This window comes from Bombina bombina, chromosome 3 (assembly GCF_027579735.1).
Source record: "Bombina bombina isolate aBomBom1 chromosome 3, aBomBom1.pri, whole genome shotgun sequence".
NCBI lineage: Eukaryota > Metazoa > Chordata > Amphibia > Anura > Bombinatoridae > Bombina > Bombina bombina.
The window spans coordinates 1,187,611,385-1,187,635,964 of NC_069501.1; the positions used below are offsets into that span (position 1 = coordinate 1,187,611,385).

Consider the following 24,580-nt stretch of genomic DNA (forward strand, 5'->3'; position numbering starts at 1 on the left):
AAAACATACTTACCAAAAGACACTCATCTACATAAAGTAGATAGCCAAACCAGTACTGAAACGAAAATCAGTAGAGGTAATGGTATATAAGAGTATATCGTCGATGAATCTCTACGACCGATAACAGAGAACCTATGAAATAGATCCCCGTTAGGATGACCATTGCATTCAATAGGTAATACTCCCTTCACATCCCTCTGTCATTCACTGCACTCTGAGAGGAACCGGGCTTCAGCATGCTGAAAAGCGCATATCAACGTAGAAATCTAGCACAAACTTACTTCACCACCTCCATAGGAGGCAAAGTTTGTAAAACTGAATTGTGGGTGTGGTGGGGGGTGTATTTGTAGGTGTTTTGAGATTTGGGAAACTTTGCCCCTCCTGGTAGGAATGTATATCCCCTACGTCACTAGCTCATGGACTCTTGCCAATTACATGAAAGAAAGTAAAATTTTAGCACGCACAACAGCCAAGTTATGCAAAATACGATCCTTAGAAGGAGGAGGATTAGGACAAAAAGGAGGAACAACCATTTCCTAATTAACGTTTCAATCCAACACCACCTTAGGAAGAAACCCCAATTTAGTAAGAAGGACCACCTTATCTGCATGAAAAATAAGGCACTGGGAATCACACTGCAGAGCTGAAAGATCAGAAACTCTGCAAGCAGAAGAAAAAAGGAGAAACAAAACCTTCCAAGATAAATTATATCAACAACATGCATTGGCTCAATCGGAGCCTGCTGCAAAACTTTAAGAACTAGGTTAAAGGGCCACTGTAAGTAAATATTTTCTATGCCTGTTACTACCCCAAATACGCTTTTTATCAATAGCATTTCATTAACATATCTCTACCGTATATCAGAAATCTTGTCTGCAAATTTAATTGTTTTCCAAACCCACTCCGTGGGTATCCTTTGCTCTGTACCAATCCGTTTACAATACCTAGGTTTCAAAATGGCGCTTTAAACACAAAGTTATTGGTTTAAGTATTTTGAACATGCAGTGCTGAAAATAGTGGGCAGGATAACGTGACATCGGTGAATAAAAGATATAACTTTTAGAACGTTATGAAACTTCATTTTGGAGAAAATATAGGTCAGTAGGTTTTAATTAATGTTTAACTTTAATATGTTAGTTGTTTAGCTTAAAAATTATAACAGAAAGTAATCCTTTAAGGCTCCGAAGAGGTTTTAACACAACTGGTTTTAACACAGGCCTGATTCTGACCAGGGCCTGAACAAAAGCTGAACATCTGGAATTCTGACAGACGTTTGTGCAAAAGGATAGACAGATCAGAAATCTGACCTTTCAGAGTACTGACTGACAAACCTTCCTCCAGGCCATCCTGAAAAAAAGATAAAATCTGGGAAATCCTCACCCGACTCCAAGAAAAACCTTTAGCTTCACACCAATAAAGGTATTAATGCCATATCTTATGGTAAATCCTACGAGAAACAGGTTTAAGAGCCTGAAGCATAGAATCAATAACTGCCTCTGAAAAAACACGACTAGACAGTACTAGGTGTTCAATCTCCAAGCAGTCCGCTTCAGAGAATCTAGATTTGGATGGAGGAATGGACCCTGAATTAGAAGGTCCTTCCTCAGAGGTAAAATCCGAGGTGGAAGAGCTATCTTAACAAATCCACAAATCAGATCCTGCAAGCCAGGAAGGAGCTATCAGAATCACAAATGCTCTCTCCTGCTTGATACGAGCAATGACTCGTGGAAAGGAGGAAACAGGTATACTAGGCCGAAATCCCAAGGGACCGCCAGAGATTCTATCAGGGCGGCATGAGGATCTCTTGACCTTGAACTGTACTTAGGAAACTCAGCGTTTTGACAAGACACCATCAGATCCAACTCTAGAACCCACCACCTGAGGGTTATCCTGGAGAACACTTCCGGATGGAGAGCCCACTCCCCGGGATGAAAAGTCTGTCTGCTCAGAAAATCTGCTTCCCAATTGTCCACTCCTGGAATGTGGAAGGCAAATGGGACACAATCGTGAGCTTCCGCCCACAGCAGAATGCGAGTCACTTCCTTCAAGGCCAAGGAACTCTGAGTTCCTCCCTAGTGATTGATGTAAGCCACTGAGGTGATATTGTCCGACTGAAGATAATTGAGGCCACACTGATAGGGCATTGAAGATTGCTCTCAATTCCAAGATGTTTATGGGAAGAGAAGACTATGCCGAGACCACAGGCCCTGTGGGCCTTCAGAGAACCCCTAACAGGCTGGCGTCCATAGTCACAGTCACCCAGGAAGGTCTCAGAAAGCAAATGCCCCTAGACAAAAAATCCTGTGAAATCCATACGAGAGAGAGTCTCGCTAGGGGATCCAGATTCATCCTCTGCAATAATTCTGAATGGTCTCCGTTCCATTGACTGAGCATGCAAAGCTGCAGCATCGCAAATGGAACCGAGCAAAAGGAAAGATGTCCATGTCAGCCCTGGGACAGAAGATCCAGCTACAACCACCAAAGAAGAGTCTCTGGTCTCCTGATCCAGATCTATCTGAGGCGACAAATTTGCACAATCTCCATTTCCCTGTCTGAGCATGCTCAGTTGTAGAGGTCTGAGATGAAAACGAGCAAACTGAATGATATCTATTGCCACCACCACCAATCCAATTACCTCCATGCACTGAGCCACTGATGGCTGAAGATTGGACTAAAGGGCTCGGCATGAATTTAGAATCTTAAACTGTCTGACTTCCGTCAAGAAGCTTTCATGGATATAAAGTCTATTAGAATTCCTAAGAAATGAACCCTTGTCTGTGGAATTAGTGAACCCGTTTTCTAGATTCACCTTCCACCCTTGAGTCCTCAGGAAGGATAGAACCATGTCGGTGTGAGACTGTCAGTTGATAAGACGCCTGGATCAGAATATCGTCCAGATAAGGCGCCACTGCAATGCCGCGCGGTCAGAGTACCGCTAGCAGAGACCCTAGAACCTTCGTGAAGATCCTAGGTGCCGTGGCCAGCCCGAAAGGAAGAGCCACGAACTAAAAATGTTTGTCCAGGAAGGCAAACCTTAGGAACTGGTGATCTTTGTGGATAGGGATATGAAGATATGCATCCTTTAAGTCCACGGTAGTCATATATTGACCCTTCTGGATCAATGGAAGAATTGTCCGAATAATCTCCATCTTGAAGGATGGAACTCTGAGAAACTTGTTTAGACTCTTGAGATCTAAAATGGGTCGGAACGTTCCCTCTTTTTTGGGAACCACAAAAAGTTGAATAAAACTCCTGCCCCTGTTCCTGTATGGGAACGGGACAGATTACTCTCCCATAGTGGAGAGGTCTTTTACACAGCGTAACAACGCCTCTCTTTATCTGGTCTACAGACAATCGTGAAAGAAGAAAACCCTCCCCTTGGGAAAGAAATTTTTGAACTACAGCTGATACCCTAGAGACACAATCTCCAGTTTCCAGGGGTCCTGAACGTATCTTATCCAATCCTGGACAAAGAGAGAAAGTCTGCCCCCTACTAGGTCCGGTCCCGTATCAGGGGTCGCCCCTCCATGCTGTTTTAGTAGTAGCAGCGCGCTTCTTGGGTTGTTTAACCTTGTTCCAAGCCTGGTTGGGTCTCCAGGTGGGCTTGGCTGCAATATGTAGCAATTGTCAAAAGGACAAAAATAAATTTGACCACAGGAAACTATTTTCCTTGAATTTGGAAAATTAACTCTATGCTTTAGTGCTCAGTTATAATTTATTTAATATAATGCACCCAGAATAGGACGGAACTGTCTTTTTAATTCTGAAACTCATTCTAGTGAAAGTTTGAACCATCCCATACAAAGGATGATTGAAAACAACAAAAACAAAAACATTTTTATAAAATCAGTGTAACTAACACACTGTTTGCCTGAAAGTAAGCACATCTTGTATGTATGTATGTATGGGTACTTGTAAGCGCAGCTAAATCGCCCGTAAGGGTCTCAAGGTGCTGCTCAGTTTATCGACCTCGGAAGGATGAAAAACTGAGTGGACCTCACCGGGGATCAAACCTGCAACTCAAGTTGCTACAGAGCTCAGCCATAGTGCATTAACATGCTGAGTTATTTTAACAAAAATCCCCCTTTTTTTTTTTTTTTTTAAAAAGGAACCTGCTATCTGTCGTGTTGAGACAAACCAGTAACCACATAGATATTGCTGCAACAAGACATTGTTATGTATATGAAAAGTTCAAGGTTTTGCAAGGAACCGCAGAGCCCTGCCTGTGGTTCATAAAGTAAATTGGACAACACATGTAAAACATTGTGGCATGGGTTGTGCAATAAAATATACACATAACAACATGTTACTGTACTGCATTTACTCCGTCCAAAGACGCCAAAGAGAAAAAGGACAATAAACAGTTGAAATACATCTTACTATGTTTTTTTAAAACATAAAAGGAAAACTCTGTTAGTGCAAGCAAATATCCCTCCAAACCACCCAGGATGGATTAGCAAACCAACAGTTGAAAGGGCTGTAATAAACTGACACCAAGAAACGGTACTTTGTCTTTAAATGTTAAAGTAACACTTTAATTCTTGTGTGTTAAAACGTTCTAGGACACCCCAGATGAAGCAGAAAAGACCTTTGCAAAAGGTTACTGTAAATATGTAATTTAACCAGCCACCTGAGAAAAATACAGCAGCTAAAAATAGTACAAACTGCAGAATGTATTCCAGCACCATAGTTTCCGATAACCGGAAGAAATCTAAGAAGTGCTCAGTATAGAGCGCACATAGTAACAACTAAAGTGCTCCATGTGCCTCTAGGACATTGAATAAAGAACTAAATCTCCGCTCCTTACAACCTTTCTACTCAAATGGTTATAAAGGAGGAAGAAGAAACCTCAGCGCCTGTTACTTTCGCGCCTTTAGAAACCCTGCCCTTCGTGGGCGTTTCGTCCTCTATCTCCCAGTCGCCATTGATTATATGTAAAGGCACCAGGAGTGTATAACGAAAAGATGTCGTTCTCTAATAACAGTCTAATCGCCCAACACATATGTGCACTTAGACGACCAACCCCCACCCCTCTTGGGCGAAAAACAACCCTCTCCCGGTCGCCATTACCTTGTTACAGAAAGCGCCGGGGGGGGAAGAAATCATGCGGACAGTTTATGTTACTTATACATAAAAAACGCCAGCGGGGGGAAACATACAGACAGATTACTTATGTCAATAATAACCCTCTCCCAGTCGCCATCACATTCTCACAGAAAGCGCCGGGGGGAAACTTATACAGACTGTGCAACATGCCCATAACAACCCTCACCCGGTCGCCAATACATTTTTACAGAAGGCACCGGGGGGAAATTCACACAGACCGTTCATCTCTGCTATGAAGCTGGTAGCCGGTATCGATGGTTAGACAAACTAATGGTTACCTAGAAACCCAATCACACATGCCCCACAGTGCATCGCCGGGGAGGGGGGGTATCATGTGAGAGTTGATAATGCTGTCAGGGGAAAAACAGCCCTTAAAGAAATAGAGAGAGTTGCCCCTATTAGCGCCAAGCCACCATATTATTCCAGCGCTTCTAACCCATATGTGTTCTCTGCAAACGTTAGAGTGTCTGGGACAAGGAGACAATATGTCGGTTCTCATTCTCTAACCTCAGAGAGAATCTGCATACTGTCATAAAAGCCTATAAGCCCATGGTATCAAAACTTATAGTACAGTCAGTTCTGAGATATGCTGCATGGCCCCAGAAACAAAAAGACTGCACTTACCTCCATGCTGAGGAACAGCATGAAAAACTCACTGTATCAGGGGTTCCACTCTTCCTCCTGAGGTCCTGTGCAGTCAGAAGGGCCTTAGTTAAACTTCTCTAAAGCCATCACAGAAGAGCAGCATTAATGTGGGAGGCGCAGTGCAGGTAAAACCTCACCAGTTCCGAAAACCATAAGGTTATAATCCAGAGGCTGCTCCAAATAAAAAATAGTACATATTGGCACCATTTTAAAATAATAAACTCTTGATTGAAGAATCTAAACTCACACCTCACTTTACCTCACTCCTATCACTAACACAGGCAAAGAGAATAACTGGGTTGGGGAGGAAGGGAGGAGCTATTTATGCAGCTCTGCTGTGGAGCTCTTTGCCTCCTCTTGCTGACCAGGAGGCGATATCCCATAAGTAAGGATGAAATCCGTGGACTCGTCATATCTTGTAAAAGAAATACCGGTACTCAACGTACATCTGCACCCCATACGGAGAGCTGTGCCTCTATTATATGCTGCGATGCCGCCATTAACTCGAGACATATTGACTCAAGCGCCCCAGTGAGGACGCAATGCGGCCATTTACACCAGCGCTATACTACAAAAACACCCTATACTTTACTAAGTGTTGAGAATGTAGTCAATTAACCCAGCGCCATAGATACAAATGTGGCCACGGAAAGCAGGCACTATACATTACCTAATGAATGCTGCGACATGCACCAGTGTTCACTGAACATAAGAGCCCTATAGAGAGCTTTACACAAGAGCTAAGTATGTTAATTTTAGGGCAGAACCCCCAGAGGGTAATCAATAATTTGATGAACGGAGCTTTTCTTTAAAGATACGTTAAAAAGATGCCGGTTAATGCCATGCTGCTCATACTTGACTGATATCCCCAGATGGAGATATTACTAAAAGTCCTAGACCCATCTAAAAGAAAAATAGTAGTGACAGCTGGTCACCAATAAATGCTGCCCCTATCCCTTATGACAGTATCAGGATACCTGCCAAGGGAAGGGAATAGTAAAATAAATAGACTTACCGTCCAGGGTTTTCTGCTGTGGGACAGTCACAGCAACTCCCAGTCTGTCAGCTTCATCACCCTCTGACAGGATCCTGGGTAGAAAAGGAAACAGAGTAACCAACCCTGGCTTTCTATGAAGGGGTAGCAATAATGCTAGAAATAAAGCAAAGACAACCTCGCCGCTTTCCAACTGCTAATAGCCACCATTACTCTTACTAAAGAGATTGACATGGACACAGCATAGCCCCTAATCCTTGCTTGCAGGGAAAAGAACCCATAAAAGGATTAAATATCTTCAGGCACCATCTTCGCACAACCTCCATTAACAGAGGCAAAGAGAATGACTGGGGATTATGGGTAAGGGAAGTTACACTTAACAGCTTTGCCGGGGTGCTCCTGCCGCCTCCTGTTGGCTAGGAGTTGAATATCCAACTAGTAATTGGAATGATGTTGTGGACTCTCCATGTCATAGGAAAGAAATTCAACTTAAAGGAACATTCTTCTCCAGATTTTTTATTTTTTAAAAAGATAAATCCTTTATTACCCATGCCCCAAGTTTTGCATAACCAACACGGTTATATTAATATACTTTTTACCTCTGATTACCTTAAATCTAAGCCTCTGCAGACTGCCCCCCCTTCAGTTATTTTGACAAACTTGCATTTTAGCCAATCAGTGCCCTCTCATAAGTAACTCCACAGGCATGAGCACAATGTTATCTATATGGCACACATGAACTAACGCCCTCTAGCTGTGAAAAATTACAAATCCATTGAGATGAGAGGCGCCCTTCAAGGGCATAGAAATTAGCATATGAACCTACCTCGGTTTAGCTTCCAAGTAAGAATAGCCAGAGAACAAAGCAAATTTGATGATAAAACGTAAATTGGAAAATTACATGCCCTATCTTAATCATGAAAGTTTAATTTTGACTGGACTGTCCCTTTAATAACCTGGTTTGAAGTCATTAGCAGCTACAGACTTTATAAAAAGCACTGGACAAATAATGATTTCCCAGTAATACTGCCAATATGCTAATTTAGCTCTGAGCACAATAGTGATCTTAAAAATAATTTCTAGTGATTACTTGATTAAAAAAAAAAAAAAAAGTTAAACTGCAGTGCTGCTAAGGTTAAAGTAAATCCTAGCGTTTTACAAACGCTAGGATTGACTTTTGAAACAAATAAAGGGAACTTTCATTCATGAAGTATGAGATACTTTATGTAGAAAACATAATTTATGCTTACCTGATAAATTTATTTCTCTTGTAGTGTATCCAGTCCACGGATCATCCATTACTTATGGGATATTAACTCCTCCCCAACAGGAAGTGCAAGAGGATTCACCCAGCAGAGCTGCTATATAGCTCCTCCCCTAACTGCCATTACCAGTCATTCGACCGAAAACATGCAGAGAAAGGAAAACCATAGGGTACAGTGGTGACTGTAGTTTAATGGAAAAATTACCTGCCTTAAAGTGACAGGGCGGGCCGTGGACTGGATACACTACAAGAGAAATAAATTTATCAGGTAAGCATAAATTATGTTTTCTCTTGTTAAGTGTATCCAGTCCACGGATCATCCATTACTTATGGGATACCAATACCAAAGCTAAAGTACACGGATGACGGGAGGGACAGGCAGGCTCTTTATACGGAAGGAACCACTGCCTGAAGAACCTTTCTCCCAAAAACAGCCTCCGAAGAAGCAAAAGTGTCAAATTTGTAAAATTTGGAAAAAGTATGAAGAGAAGACCAAGTTGCAGCCTTGCAAATCTGTTCAACAGAAGCCTCATTCTTAAAGGCCCAAGTGGAAGCCACAGCTCTAGTAGAATGTGCTGTAATTCTTTCAGGAGGCTGCTGTCCAGCAGTCTCATAGGCTAACCGTATTATGCTACGAAGCCAAAAGGAGAGAGAGGTAGCCGAAGCTTTTTGACCTCTCCTCTGACCAGAATAAACGACAAACAGGGAAGACGTTTGTCGAAAATCCTTAGTTGCCTGTAGATAAAATTTCAGGGCACGGACTACATCTAGATTGTGTAGCAGACGTTCCTTTTTCGAAGAAGGATTAGGACACAAAGATGTAACCACAATCTCTTGATTGATATTCCTGTTAGTGACAACCTTAGGTAGGAACCCAGGTTTAGTACGCAGAACTACCTTGTCTGAATGAAAAATCAGATAAGGAGAATCACAATGTAAGGCAGATAACTCAGAGACTCTTCGAGCCAAGGAAATCGCCATTAAAAACAGAACTTTCCAAGATAACTTGATATCAATGGAATGAAGGGGTTCAAACGGAACCCCCTGTAAAACATTAAGAACTAAGTTCAAACTCCATGGTGGAGCAACAGTTTTAAACATAGGCTTGATCCTAGCTAAAGCCTGACAAAAAGCTTGAACGTCCGGAACTTCTGACAGACGTTTGTGTAAAAGAATGGACAGAGCTGAAATCTGTCCCTTTAAGGAACTAGCGGATAAACCCTTTTCTAAACCTTCTTGTAGAAAAGACAATATCCTCGGAATCCTAACCTTACTCCATGAGTAACTCTTGGATTCGCACCAATATAAGTATTTGCGCCATATCTTATGGTAAATCTTTCTGGTAACAGGCTTCCTAGCCTGTATTAAGGTATCAATAACCGACTCAGAAAAACCACGTTTTGATAAAATCAAGCGTTCAATTTCCAAGCAGTCAGCTTCAGAGAAATTAGATTTTGATGTTTGAAGGGACCCTGGATCAGAAGGTCCTGTTTCAGAGGTAGCAACCAAGGTGGACAGGATGACATGTCCACTAGATCTGCATACCAAGTCCTGCGTGGCCATGCAAGCGTTATTAGAATCACTGATGCTCTCTCCTGTTTGATTCTGGCAATCAATCGAGGAAGCATCGGGAAGGATGGAAACACATAAGCCTTTCCGAAGGTCCAAGGTGCTGTCAAAGCATCTATCAGAACCACTCCCGGATCCCTGGATCTGGACCCGTAACGAGGAAGCTTGGCGTTCTGTCGAGACGCCATGAGATCTATCTCTGGTTTGCCCCAACGTCGAAGTATTTGGGCAAAGACCTCCGGATGAAGTTCCCACTCCCCCGGATGAAAAGTCTGACGACTTAAGAAATCCGCCTCCCAGTTCTCCACTCCCGGGATGTGGATTGCTGACAGGTGGCAAGAGTGAGACTCTGCCCAGCGAATTATCTTTGATACTTCCATCAATGCTAGGGAGCTTCTTGTCCCTCCCTGATGGTTGATGTAAGCTACAGTCGTGATGTTGTCCGACTGAAACCTGATGAACCCCCGAGTTGTTAACTGGGGCCAAGCCAGAAGGGCATTGAGAACTGCTCTCAATTCCAGAATGTTTATTGGTAGGAGACTCTCCTCCTGATTCCATTGTCCCTGAGCCTTCAGAGAATTCCAGACAGCGCCCCAACCTAGTAGGCTGGCGTCTGTTGTTACAATTGTCCAGACCGGCCTGCTGAATGGCATCCCCCTGGACAGATGTGGCCGAGAAATCCACCATAGAAGAGAATTTCTGGTCTCTTGATCCAGATTCAGAGTAGGGGACAAGTCTGAGTAATCCCCATTCCACTGACTTAGCATGCACAATTGCAGCGGTCTGAGTTGTAGACGTGCAAAGGGTACTATGTCCATTGCTGCTACCATTAAGCCGATCACCTCCATGCATTGAGCTACTGACGGGTGTTGAATGGAATGAAGGACACGGCATGCATTTTGAAGCTTTGTTAACCTGTCTTCTGTCAGGTAAATCTTCATTTCTACAGAATCTATAAGAGTCCCCAAGAAGGGAACTCTTGTGAGTGGAAAGAGAGAACTCTTCTTTTCGTTCACCTTCCATCCATGCGACCTTAGAAATGCCAGTACTAACTCTGTATGAGACTTGGCAGTTTGAAAGCTTGAAGCTTGTATCAGAATGTCGTCTAGGTACGGAGCTACCGCAATTCCTCGCGGTCTTAGTACCGCCAGAAGAGCACACAGAACCTTTGTGAAGATTCTCGGAGCCGTAGCCAATCCGAATGGAAGAGCTACAAACTGGTAATGCCTGTCTAGAAAGGCAAACCTTAGATACCGGTAATGATCTTTGTGAATCGGTATGTGAAGGTAAGCATCCTTTAAATCCACTGTGGTCATGTACTGACCCTTTTGGATCATGGGTAAAATTGTCCGAATAGTTTCCATTTTGAACGATGGAACTCTTAGGAATTTGTTTAGGATCTTTAAAAATCCAAGATTGGTCTGAAAGTTCCCTCTTTTTTGGGAACCACAAACAGATTTGAGCAACACCCTTGTCCTTGTTCCGACCGCGGAACTGGATGGATCACTCCCATTAATAAAAGATCTTGTACGCAGCGTAGAAACGCCTCTTTCTTTATTTGGTTTGTTGACAACCTTGACAGATGAAATCTCCCTCTTGGGGGAGAGAATTTGAAGTCTAGAAGGTATCCCTGAGATATGATCTCTAACGCCCAGGGATCCTGGACATCTCTTGCCCAAGCCTGGGCGAAGAGAGAAAGTCTGCCCCCCACTAGATCCGTTCCCGGATCGGGGGCCCTCGATTCATGCTGTCTTAGGGGCAGCAGCAGGTTTCCTGGCCTGCTTGCCCTTGTTCCAGGACTGGTTAGGTCTCCAGCCTTGTCTGTAGCGAGCAACAGCTCCTTCCTGTTTTGGTGCAGAGGAAGTTGATGCTGCTCCTGCTTTGAAATTACGAAAGGAACGAAAATTAGACTGTCTAGCCTTAGGTTTGGCTCTGTCTTGAGGCAGGGCATGGCCTTTACCTCCTGTAATGTCAGCGATAATTTCTTTCAACCCGGGCCCGAATAAGGTCTGCCCTTTGAAAGGTATATTAAGCAATTTAGATTTAGAAGTAACGTCAGCTGACCAGGATTTTAGCCACAGTGCTCTGCGTGCCTGAATGGCGAATCCGGAATTCTTAGCCGTAAGTTTAGTTAAATGTACTACGGCATCTGAAATAAATGAGTTAGCTAACTTAAGGGCTTTAAGCTTGTGTGTAATCTCATCTAATAGAGCTGATTCAAGTGTCTCTTCCAGAGACTCAAACCAAAATGCTGCTGCAGCCGTGACAGGCGCAATGCATGCAAGAGGTTGCAATATAAAACCTTGTTGAACAAACATTTTCTTAAGGTAACCCTCTAACTTTTTATCCATTGGATCTGAAAAGGCACAGCTATCCTCCACCGGGATAGTGGTACGCTTAGCTAAAGTAGAAACTGCTCCCTCCACCTTAGGGACCGTTTGCCATAAGTCCCGTGTGGTGGCGTCTATTGGAAACATCTTTCTAAATATCGGAGGGGGTGAGAACGGCACACCGGGTCTATCCCACTCCTTAGTAACAATTTCAGTAAGTCTCTTAGGTATAGGAAAAACGTCAGTACTCGCCGGTACCGCAAAATATTTATCCAACCTACACATTTTCTCTGGTATTGCAACTGTGTTACAATCATTCAGAGCCGCTAACACCTCCCCTAGTAATACACAGAGGTTTTCCAGCTTAAATTTAAAATTTGAAATATCTGAATCCAGTTTGTTTGGATCAGAACCGTCACCCGCAGAATGAAGCTCTCCGTCCTCATGTTCTGCAAATTGTGACGCAGTGTCTGACATGGCCCTAATATTATCAGCGCACTCTGTTCTCACCCCAGAGTGATCACGCTTACCTCTTAGTTCTGGTAATTTAGCCAAAACTTCAGTCATAACAGTAGCCATATCCTGTAATGTGATTTGTAATGGCCGCCCAGATGTACTCGGCGCTACAATATCACGCACCTCCCGAGCGGGAGATGCAGGTACTGACACGTGAGGCGAGTTAGTCGGCATAACTCTCCCCTCGTTGTTTGGTGAAATATGTTCAATTTGTACAGATTGACTTTTATTTAAAGTAGCATCAATACAGTTAGTACATAAATTTCTATTGGGCTCCACTTTGGCTTTAGCACATATAGCACAGATATCTTCCTCTGAATCAGACATGTTTAACACACTAGCAAATAAACTAGCAACTTGGAAATACTTTTCAAGTAATTTACTATAATATGAAAACGTACTGTGCCTATAAGAAGCACAGAAAAAGTTATGACAGTTGAAAATTAATAAACTGAAAAGTTATAGCATCAAATCTTTGTAAAAAACACAATTTTAGCAAAGGATTGCTCCCATTAGCAAAGGATAACTAACCCTGATAGCAGAAAAAAAAAAAATACAGAAATAAACGTTTTTTTTTTTATCACAGTCAACTACAATCTCACAGCTCTGCTGTGAGTGATTACCTCCCTCAAAACAAGTTTTGAAGACCCCTGAGTTCTGTAGAGATGAACCGGATCATGCAGGGAAGACAATAAACTTCTGACTGAATTTTTTGATGCGTAGCAAAAGCACCAAAAAAGGTCCCTCCCCCTCACACATAACAGTGAGAGAGATCAGTAAACTGTCATAAATTAAATAAAACGACTGCCAAGTGGAAAAAAATAGTGCCCAAAACATTTTTTCACCCAGTACCTCAGAAAATTAAACGATTTTACATGCCAGCAAAAAACGTTTAACATTAATAAATTGAGTGTTATTAAAAAGCCTGTTGCTAGTCCCTGCAAATTAGGCTAAAGTTTTATGCATACAGTATAATTCCAGTGAAGTGCCATTCCCCAGAATACTGAAGTGTAAAATATACATACATGACAGCCTGATACCAGTTGCTGCTACTGCATTTAAGGCTGAGTTTACATTATATCGGTATGGCAGAATTTTCTCATCAATTCCATTGTCAGAAAATAATAAGCTGCTACATACCTCTTTGCAGATTAATCTGCCCGCTGTCCCCTGATCTGAAGTTTACCTCTCCTCAGATGGCCGAGAAACAGCAATATGATCTTAACTACTCCGGCTAAAATCATAGAAAAACTCAGGTAGATTCTTCTTCAAATTCTACCAGGGAAGGAATAACACACTCCGGTGCTATTATAAAATAACAAACTTTTGATTGAAGGTATGAAACTAAGTATAATCACCACAGTCCTCTCACACATCCTATCTATTCGTTGGGTGCAAGAGAATGACTGGTAATGGCAGTTAGGGGAGGAGCTATATAGCAGCTCTGCTGGGTGAATCCTCTTGCACTTCCTGTTGGGGAGGAGTTAATATCCCATAAGTAATGGATGATCCGTGGACTGGATACACTTAACAAGAGAAAGCTCCTTTATTTGTTTTAACTGATCGCCATTCTTAGCTACTACAGCAGCACACGGCTAAAAAATTTTTTTGCTAAGAGGTGACATTTTCACCTCTTAGCCAATAGCCGTGCGGTAAATCCGGCTCCCATGGGTGCCAAGCCGGCTTCACCGCACGGCTATTGGCTAAGAGGTGGAAACTTTTTTTTAGCCGTGTGCTGCAGTAGCAGCTAAAAACGGCGATCAGTTAAAACAAATAAAGAAGCTTTCTACATGAAGTATCTTATTTCATGAATGAAAGTCCCCTTTACTTGTTTCAAAAGTCAATCCTAGCGTTTGTAAAATGCTAGGATTTACTTTCACTTTAAAGAGACATTCCAGTCAATTTAAATGCACATAGATTACATATTTGAATAGAAAGATATTTGCAATATACATGCATTAGCAAAAATGCTTATAGTAAAAGTTATCACTGTTTTAGTGTTCTCTGCACGTGCATGTGAAGCATAGCTAGATATTGTCACTGCACCCACATTTTAAATAATGTAGCTGCTCAGATCATCACTAGGGCTTGTATCATGTCAGCACAAGCACTGTAGGTTCTCTGAGCAAGTTTTGTGTTTAAAATGCTGATGCACGGTGCATACTTAAATACACTTTTGAAACCGCTATAGCTTTTATTAGAAGCATTTTTGCTAATGCATGTATATTACATCATTGCTTCTTTTCAAAACCGAAATGCACCCATGTGGTTTTTAATTTTGGCTGCAATATCCCTTTAACTATAAAATAGAGGCCAGTGCGTTACAACTGGGCGTTTCTTTGAAACCGGTCTCACTAAAATGCTGTTGATGGATTACAAGCACAGTTCAGTACCAACCTTGGTTAATGAGGCTTGGGTCTGTCTTCGCACGGGTCAGGAAACTGCCAGGAGATGGAGCAGTTGTTGACAAATAGTTATATAAAGCCTCTAAATTCTGAGAATGTGGGCAGATTGGCATGCTTGATTTTACACGGGCTGATGTGTTCTTAATAAAAAAACAAATACAAATAAACACAACATAAGTTACTATCCAATGCACATGATGCAAACAAGCTATTGGACTTGGATGGTCTGAGCTCAGATCAAGTGTAGAAACCATCATGATTAAAATATGGTGCATATAAAATTCATCATTGCTCAATTTAAAAAAACTAAATTAATAAAACAGACACACATCTCAGGAACGCTCATTGTTCAGTTTAAAGGAATAGTCGAGTCAAAATTAAACTTTCATGATTCAGACAGAGTATGCAATTTTAAGCAACTTTCGAATATACTCTTATTTTTTCTTTGTTCTCTTGGCATCTTTATTTGAATGTAAGCTTAGGAGCAGGCCCATTTTTGTTTAGAACTTGCTGAATGATGGCTACATTTAGACACCAATCAGAAAGTTCTACCCAGGCGTTGAACCAAAAATGGGCCGTCTCCTAAGCTTTACATTATTGCTTATTCAAATAAAGACACCAAGAGAATGAAGAACAATTGATAATAGAAGTAAATTAGAAAGTTGCTTAACATTGCATGCTCTGAGTCATAAGAGTTTAATTTTGACAAGACTATCCCTTTAAATAAACAAACCTATTAGCAAACACAAAACACTCATACTTGGCTTCTCAGAAACCTATAGCTCATATCATACACCAGAGACATCTGATGATCAGATTTGGCTATGTTTCATCACCGTTTCCGTCTTCTAACAGAAAAAAAAGAAGATCTCCGAAAAATATCTAAATTAAAACACAAAAATAAATCTTACCTGAAAAGAAGTGTTCATAAGGGATCCTGATGAAGTATTTGTAGAATAACTAGACTGACCATGTTGCACTGAAGATTGATCTAAACAAAACAAATAACAATAGTACACACATATATATGGACTTAAGCTCGTTTTCCCATTATAGTGCTTTCAATTTAGTTTCTACAAACCAGAAACAGCGGTTTATAAAGATTGAGCTAAAAAAAAAATATATAAGGTTGTAGATTAGAATCAGAGAACAGAAATGATTGCAACCAAACCATAAGCTTGTGAAAATGGGAATTGTTTGCAATCATTTAAAGGGACATACCCAAATGTTGAAGCACTTGAAAGTGATGTAGCATAGCTGTAAAAAACATAATTTATGTAAGAACTTACCTGATAAATTCATTTCTTTCATATTAGCAAGAGTCCATGAGCTAGTGACGTATGGGATATACATTCCTACCAGGAGGGGCAAAGTTTCCCAAACCTTAAAATGCCTATAAATACACCCCTAACCACACCCACAATTCAGTTTAACAAATAGCCAAGAAGTGGGGTGATAAGAAAAAAGTGCGAAAGCATATAAAATAAGGAATTGGAATAATTGTGCTTTATACAAAAAAATCATAACCACCACAAAAAAGGGCGGGCCTCATGGACTCTTGCTAATATGAAAGAAATGAATTTATCAGGTAAGTTCTTACATAAATTATGTTTTCTTTCATGTAATTAGCAAGAGTCCATGAGCTAGTGACGTATGGGATAATGACTATCCAAGATGTGGATCTTTCCACGCAAGAGTCACTAGAGAGGGAGGGATAAAATAAAGACAGCCAATTCCTGCTGAAAATAATCCACACCCAAAATAAAGTTTAATGAAAAAACATAAACAGAAGATTCAAACTGAAACCGCTGCCTGAAGTACTTTTCTACCAAAAACTGCTTCAGAAGAAGAAAATACATCAAAATGGTAGAATTTAGTAAAAGTATGCAAAGAGGACCAAGTTGCTGCTTTGCAAATCTGATCAACCGAAGCTTCATTCCTAAACGCCCAGGAAGTAGAAACTGACCTAGTAGAATGAGCTGTAATCCTTTGAGGCGGAGATTTACCCGACTCGACATAGGCATGATGAATTAAAGATTTCAACCAAGATGCCAAAAGAAATGGCAGAAGCTTTCTGGCCTTTTCTAGAACCGTAAAAGATAACAAATAGACTAGAAGTCTTTCGGAAAGACTTAGTAGCTTCAACATAATATTTCAAAGCTCTAACAACATCCAAAGAATGCAACGATTTCTCCTTAGAATTCTTAGGATTAGGACATAATGAGGGAACCAGAATTTCTCTACTAATGTTGTTGGAATTCACAACAAGTTCGCAACACCGCCTTATCCTGATGAAAAATCAGAAAAGGAGACTCACAAGAAAGAGCGGATAATTCCGAGACTCTTCTGGCAGAAGAGATCGCCAAAAGGAACAAAACTTTCCAAGAAAGTAATTTAATGTCCAATGAATGCATGGGTTCAAAAGGAGGAGCTTGAAGAGCCCCCAGAACCAAATTCAAAATCCAAGGAGGAGAAATTGACTTAATGACAGGTTTTATACGAACCAAAGCTTGTACAAAACAATGAATATCAGGAAGATTAGCAATCTTTCTGTGAAAAAGAACAGAAAGAGCAGAGATTTGTCCTTTCAAAGAACTTGCGGATAAACCTTTATCTAAACCATCCTGAAGAAACTGTAAAATTCTCGGAATTCTAAAAGAATGCCAAGAAAAATGATGAGAAAGACACCAAGAAATATAAGTCTTCCAGACTCTATAATATATCTCTCTAGACACAGATTTACGAGCCTGTAACATAGTATTAATCACAGAGTCAGAGAAACCTCTTTGACCAAGAATCAAGCGTTCAATCTCCATACCTTTAAATTTAAGGATTTGAGATCCTGATGGAAAAAAGGACCTTGCGACAGAAGGTCTGGTCTTAGCGGAAGAGTCCACGGATGGCAAGAGGCCATCCGGACAAGATCCGCATACCAAAACCTGTGAGGCCATGCCGGAGCTACCAGCAGAACAAACGAGCATTCCTTCAGAATCTTGGAGATTACTCTTGGAAGAAGAACTAGAGGCGGAAAGATATAGGCAGGATGATACGTCCAAGGAAGTGATAATGCATCCACTGCTTCCGCCTGAGGATCCCGGGATCTGGACAGATACCTGGGAAGTTTCTTGTTTAGATGAGACGCCATCAGATCTATTTCTGGAAGCTCCCACATTTGAACAATCTGAAGAAATACCTCTGGGTGAAGAGACCATTCGCCCGGATGCAACGTTTGGCGACTGAGTAATCAGTAACAGTTGAGATAATAGAATCCAACTGAGAACCAAATAATTTGTTACCCTGGAAAGAAATGGAAAGTAGAGTCGATTTAGAAGACATATCAGCATTCCAAGTTTTAAGCCATAAAGCTCTTCTAGCTAAAATAGCTAGAGACATAAACCTGACATCAACTCTGATAATATCAAAAATGGCATCACAGATAAAATTATTAGCATGTTGAAGAAGAATAATAATATTATGAGAATCCTGATCTGTTACTTGTTGCGCTAAAGTTTCCAACCAAAAAGTTGAAGCTGCAGCAACATCAGCCAATGATATAGCAGGTCTAAGAAGATTACCTGAACACAGATAAGCTTTTCTTAGAAAGGATTCAATTTTCCTATCTAAAGGATCCTTAAACGAAGTACCATCTGACATAGGAATAGTAGTACGTTTAGCAAGGGTAGAAATAGCCCCATCAACTTTAGGGATTTTGTCCCAAAATTCTAATCTGTCAGACGGCACAGGATATAATTGCTTAAAACGTTTAGAAGGAGTAAATGAATTACCCAAATTATTCCATTCTCTGGAAATTACTTCAGAAATAGCACCAGGAACAGGAAAAATTTCTAGAATAACCACAGGAGATTTAAAGACCTTATCTAAACGTTTAGATTTAGTATCAAGAGGACCAGAATCCTCAATTTCTAAAGCAATTAGTACTTCTTTAAGTAAAGAACGAATAAATTCCATTTTAAATAAATATGAAGATTTATCAGCATCAACCTCTGAGACAGAATCCTCTGAACCAGAAGAGTCATTAGAATCAGAATGATGATGTTCATTTAAAAATTCATCTGTATAAAGAGAAGTTTTAAAAGATTTTTTATGTTTACTAGAAGGAGGAACAACAGACATAGCCTTCTTGATGGATTCAGAAACAAAATCTCTTATGTTATCAGGAACATTCTGAACATTAGATGTTGATGGAACTGCAACAGGTAATGGTACATTACTAAAGGAAATATTATCTGCATTAACAAGTTTGTCATGACAATTAATACAAACAACAGCTGGAGGAACAGCTACCAAAAGTTTACAGCAGATACACTTAGCTTTGGTAGTTCCAGCACCAGACAGCGATTTTCCTGAAGTATCTTCTGACTCAGATGCAACGTGAGACATCTTGCAATATGTAAGAGAAAAAACAACATATAAAGCAAAATTGATCAAATTCCTTAAATGACAGTTTCAGGAATGGGAAAAAATGCCAAAGAACAAGCTTCTAGCAACCAGAAGCAATGAAAAATGAGACTTAAATAATGTGGAGACAAAAGCGACGCCCATATTTTTTTAGCGCCAAATAAGACGCCCACATTATTTGGCGCCTAAATGCTTTTGGCGCCAAAAAATGACGCCACATCCGGAACGCCAACATTTTTGGCGCAAAAGAACGTCAAAAAATGACGCAACTTCCGGCGACATGTATGACGCCGGAAACAGAAAAGATTTTTTGCGCCAAAAAAATCCGCGCCAAGAATGACGCAATAAAAAGAAGCATTTTCAGCCCCCGCGAGCCTAACAGCCCACAGGGAAAAAAGTCAAATTTTTAAGGTAAGAAAAATATTTGATTCAAGTGCATTATCCCAAATATGAAACAGACTGTCTGAAATAAGGAATGTTGAACATCCTGAGTCAAGGCAAATAAATGTTTGAATACATATATTTAGAACTTTAATAAAAAAGTGCCCAACCATAGCTTAGAGTGTCACAGAAAATAAGATTTACTTACCCCAGGACACTCATCTACATGTTTGTAGAAAGCCAAACCAGTACTGAAACGAAAATCAGCAGAGGTAATGGTATATATATATATAAGAGTATATCGTCGATCTGAAAAGGGAGGTAAGAGATGAATCTCTACGACCGATAACAGAGAACCTATGAAATAGACCCCGTAGAAGGAGATCATTGAATTCAAACAGGCAATACTCTCCTCACATCCCTCTGACATTCACTGCACGCTGAGAGGAAAACCGGGCTCCAACCTGCTGCGGAGCGCATATCAACGTAGAATCTAGCACAAACTTACTTCACCACCTCCATAGGAGGCAAAGTTTGTAAAACTGAATTGTGGGTGTGGTGAGAGGTGTATTTATAGGCATTTTAAGGTTTGGGAAACTTTGCCCCTCCTGGTAGGAATGTATATCCCATACGTCACTAGCTCATGGAATCTTGCTAATTACATGAAAGAAACAAAATTGATGCTTACCTGATAATTTTTTTATTTTTTTTTTTACACGGTGAGTCCACGGATCATCATCAATTACTGTTGGGAATATCACTCCTTGCCAGAAGGAGGAGGCCAAGAGCACCATGGCAAAGCTGTTAAGCTGTTGAAATAACACAGTGCAGAGGTGCCTGGGGTTTATATAAAAAAAAAAAAAAAAAAAACATAATTTATGTAAGAACTTACCTGATAAATTCATTTCTTTCATATTAGCAAGAGTCCATGAGCTAGTGACGTATGGGATATACATTCCTACCAGGAGGGGCAAAGTTTCCCAAACCTCAAAATGCCTATAAATACACCCCTCACCACACCCACAATTCAGTTTAACGAATAGCCAAGAAGTGGGTGATAAAAAAGTGCGAAAGCATATAAAATAAGGAATTGGAATAATTGTGCTTTATACAAAATCATAACCACCACAAAAAAGGGCGGGCCTCATGGACTCTTGCTAATATGAAAGAAATGAATTTATCAGGTAAGTTCTTACATAAATTATGTTTTCTTTCATGTAATTAGCAAGAGTCCATGAGCTAGTGACGTATGGGATAATGACTACCCAAGATGTGGATCTTTCCACACAAGAGTCACTAGAGAGGGAGGGATAAAATAAAGACAGCCAATTCCTGCTGAAAATAATCCACACCCAAAATAAAGTTTAACGAAAAACATAAGCAGAAGATTCAAACTGAAACCGCTGCCTGAAGTACTTTTCTACCAAAAACTGCTTCAGAAGAAGAAAATACATCAAAATGGTAGAATTTAGTAAAAGTATGCAAAGAGGACCAAGTTGCTGCTTTGCAGATTTGGTCAACCGAAGCTTCATTCCTAAACGCCCAGGAAGTAGAAACTGACCTAGTAGAATGAGCTGTAATTCTCTGAGGCGGAGTTTTACCCGACTCAACATAGGCAAGATGAATTAAAGATTTCAACCAAGATGCCAAAGAAATGGCAGAAGCTTTCTGGCCTTTTCTAGAACCGGAAAAGAAAACAAATAGACTAGAAGTCTTACGAAAAGATTTCGTAGCTTCAACATAATATTTCAAAGCTCTAACAACATCCAAAGAATGCAACGATTTCTCCTTAGAATTCTTAGGATTAGGACATAATGAAGGAACCACAATTTCTCTACTAATGTTGTTGGAATTCACAACTTTAGGTAAAAATTCAAAAGAAGTTCGCAACACCGCCTTATCCTGATGAAAAATCAGAAAAGGAGACTCACAAGAAAGAGCAGATAATTCAGAAACTCTTCTGGCAGAAGAGATGGCCAAAAGGAACAAAACTTTCCAAGAAAGTAATTTAATGTCCAATGAATGCATAGGTTCAAACGGAGGAGCTTGAAGAGCTCCCAGAACCAAATTCAAACTCCAAGGAGGAGAAATTGACTTAATGACAGGTTTTATACGAACCAAAGCTTGTACAAAACAATGAATATCAGGAAGAATAGCAATCTTTCTGTGAAAAAGAACAGAAAGAGCAGAGATTTGTCCTTTCAAAGAACTTGCGGACAAACCCTTATCTAAACCATCCTGAAGGAACTGTAAAATTCTCGGTATTCTAAAAGAATGCCAGGAAAAATGATGAGAAAGACACCAAGAAATATAAGTCTTCCAGACTCTATAATATATCTCTCGAGATACAGATTTACAAGCCTGTAACATAGTATTAATCACAGAGTCAGAGAAACCTCTTTGACCAAGAATCAAGCGTTCAATCTCCATACCTTTAAATTTAAGGATTTCAGATCCTGATGGAAAAAAGGACCTTGTGACAGAAGGTCTGGTCTTAACGGAAGAGTCCACGGTTGGCAAGAGGCCATCCGGACAAGATCCGCATACCAAAACCTGTGAGGCCATGCCGGAGCTACCAGCAGAACAAACGAGCATTCCTTCAGAATCTTGGAGATTACTCTTGGAAGAAGAACTAGAGGCGGAAAGATATAGGCAGGATGATACTTCCAAGGAAGTGATAATGCATCCACTGCCTCCGCCTGAGGATCCCGGGATCTGGACAGATACCTGGTAAGTTTCTTGTTTAGATGAGACGCCATCAGATCTATTTCTGGAAGTTCCCACATTTGAACAATCTGAAGAAATACCTCTGGGTGAAGAGACCATTCGCCCGGATGCAACGTTTGGCGACTGAGATAATCCGCTTCCCAATTGTCTACACCTGGGATATGAACCGCAGAGATTAGACAGGAGCTGGATTCCGCCCAAACCAAAATTCAAGATACTTCTTTCATAGCCAGAGGACTGTGAGTCCCTCCTTGATGATTGATGTATGCCACAGTTGTGACATTGTCTGTCTGAAAACAAATGAACGATTCTCTCTTCAGAAGAGGCCAAAACTGAAGAGCTCTGAAAATTGCACGGAGTTCCAAAATATTGATCGGTAATCTCACCTCCTGAGATTCCCAAACTCCTTGTGCCGTCAGAGATCCCCACACAGCTCCCCAACCTGTGAGACTTGCATCTGTTGAAATTACAGTCCAGGTCGGAAGCACAAAAGAAGCCCCCTGAATTAAACGATGGTGATCTGTCCACCACGTTAGAGAGTGTCGAACAATCGGTTTTAAAGATATTAATTGAGATATCTTCGTGTAATCCTTGCACCATTGCTTCAGCATACAGAGCTGAAGAGGTCGCATGTGAAAACGAGCAAAGGGGATCGCGTCCGATGCAGCAGTCATAAGACCTAGAATTTCCATGCATAAGGCTACCGAAGGGAATGATTGTGACTGAAGGTTTCGACAAGCTGTAATCAACTTTAGACGTCTCTTGTCTGTTAAAGACAGAGTCATGGACACTGAATCCATCTGGAAACCCAGAAAGGTTACCCTTGTCTGAGGAATCAAAGAACTTTTTGGTAAATTGATCCTCCAACCATGATCTTGAAGAAACAACACATGTCGATTCGTATGAGATTCTGCTAAATGTAAAGACTGAGCAAGTACCAAGATATCGTCCAAATAAGGAAATACCACAATACCCTGTTCTCTGATTAAAGACAGCAGGGCACCGAGAACCTTTGTAAAAATTCTTGGAGCTGTAGCTAGGCCAAACGGCAGAGCCACAAACTGGTAATGCTTGTCCAGAAACGAGAATCTCAGGAACTGATAATGATCTGGATGAATCGGAATATGCAGATATGCATCCTGTAAATCTATTGTGGACATATAATTCCCTTGCTGAACAAAAGGTAAGATAGTCCTTACAGTTACCATCTTGAACGTTGGTATCCTTACATAATGATTCAATATTTTTAGATCCAGAACTGGTCTGAAAGAATTCTCCTTCTTTGGTACAATGAAGAGATTTGAATAAAACCCCATCCCCTGTTCCGGAACTGGAACTGGCATAATTACTCCAGTCAACTCTAGATCTGAAACACATTTCAGAAATGCTTGAGCTTTTACTGGATTTACTGGGACACGGGAAAGAAAAAACCTCTTTGCAGGAGGTCTCAACTTGAAACCAATTCTGTACCCTTCTGAAACAATGCTCTGAATCCAAAGATTGTGAACAGAATTGATCCAAATTTCCTTGAAAAAACGTAACCTGCCCCCTACCAGCTGAGCTGGAATGAGGGCCGCACCTTCATGTGGACTTAGAAGCAGGCTTTGCCTTTCTAGCTGGCTTGGATTTATTCCAGACTGGAGATGGTCTCCAAACTGAAACTGCTCCTGAGGATGAAGGATCAGGCTTTTGTTCTTTGTTGAAACGAAAGGAACGAAAACGATTATTAGCCCTGTTTTTACCTTTAGATTTTTTATCCTGTGGTAAAAAAGTTCCTTTCCCACCAGTAACAGTTGAAATAATGGAATCCAACTGAGAACCAAATAATTTGTTACCCTGGAAAGAAATGGAAAGTAAAGTTGATTTAGAAGCCATATCAGCATTCCAAGTTTTAAGCCATAAAGCTCTTCTAGCTAAAATAGCTAGAGACATAAACCTGACATCAACTCTGATATCAAAAATGGCATCACAGATAAAATTATTAGCATGCTGAAGAAGAATAATAATATCATGAGAATCACGATGTGTTACTTGTTGCGCTAAAGTTTCCAACCAAAAAGTTGAAGCTGCAGCAACATCAGCCAAAGATATAGCAGGTCTAAGAAGATTACCTGAACACAGATAAGCTTTTCTTAGAAAGGACTCAATTTTCCTATCTAGAGGATCCTTAAACGAAGTACCATCTGACGTAGGAATAGTAGTACGTTTAGCAAGGGTAGAAATA

The 24,580-nt window shown here is 40.7% G+C and overlaps 1 protein-coding gene and 1 non-coding gene across 2 annotated transcripts in view; both read right to left on the minus strand.

Annotated features, from left to right (window-relative positions):
- The window catches only part of CEP295 (centrosomal protein 295), a 287,500-nt gene that overhangs the window by 189,930 nt on the left and 72,990 nt on the right, over positions 1–24,580 (minus strand). Inside the window, exons 18-19 of the mRNA XM_053708621.1 lie at positions 15,741–15,820; positions 14,822–14,969 (exon numbers count right to left, since the gene is read on the minus strand). Coding sequence (XP_053564596.1) covers positions 14,822–14,969; positions 15,741–15,820 — 228 coding nt within the window. The remainder of the gene's footprint in view (positions 1–14,821; positions 14,970–15,740; positions 15,821–24,580) is intronic.
- LOC128654786 (small nucleolar RNA U2-19) lies at positions 15,596–15,670 on the minus strand. The gene has a single exon (XR_008401511.1). It is a non-coding gene; the product is annotated as a small nucleolar RNA U2-19 (small nucleolar RNA).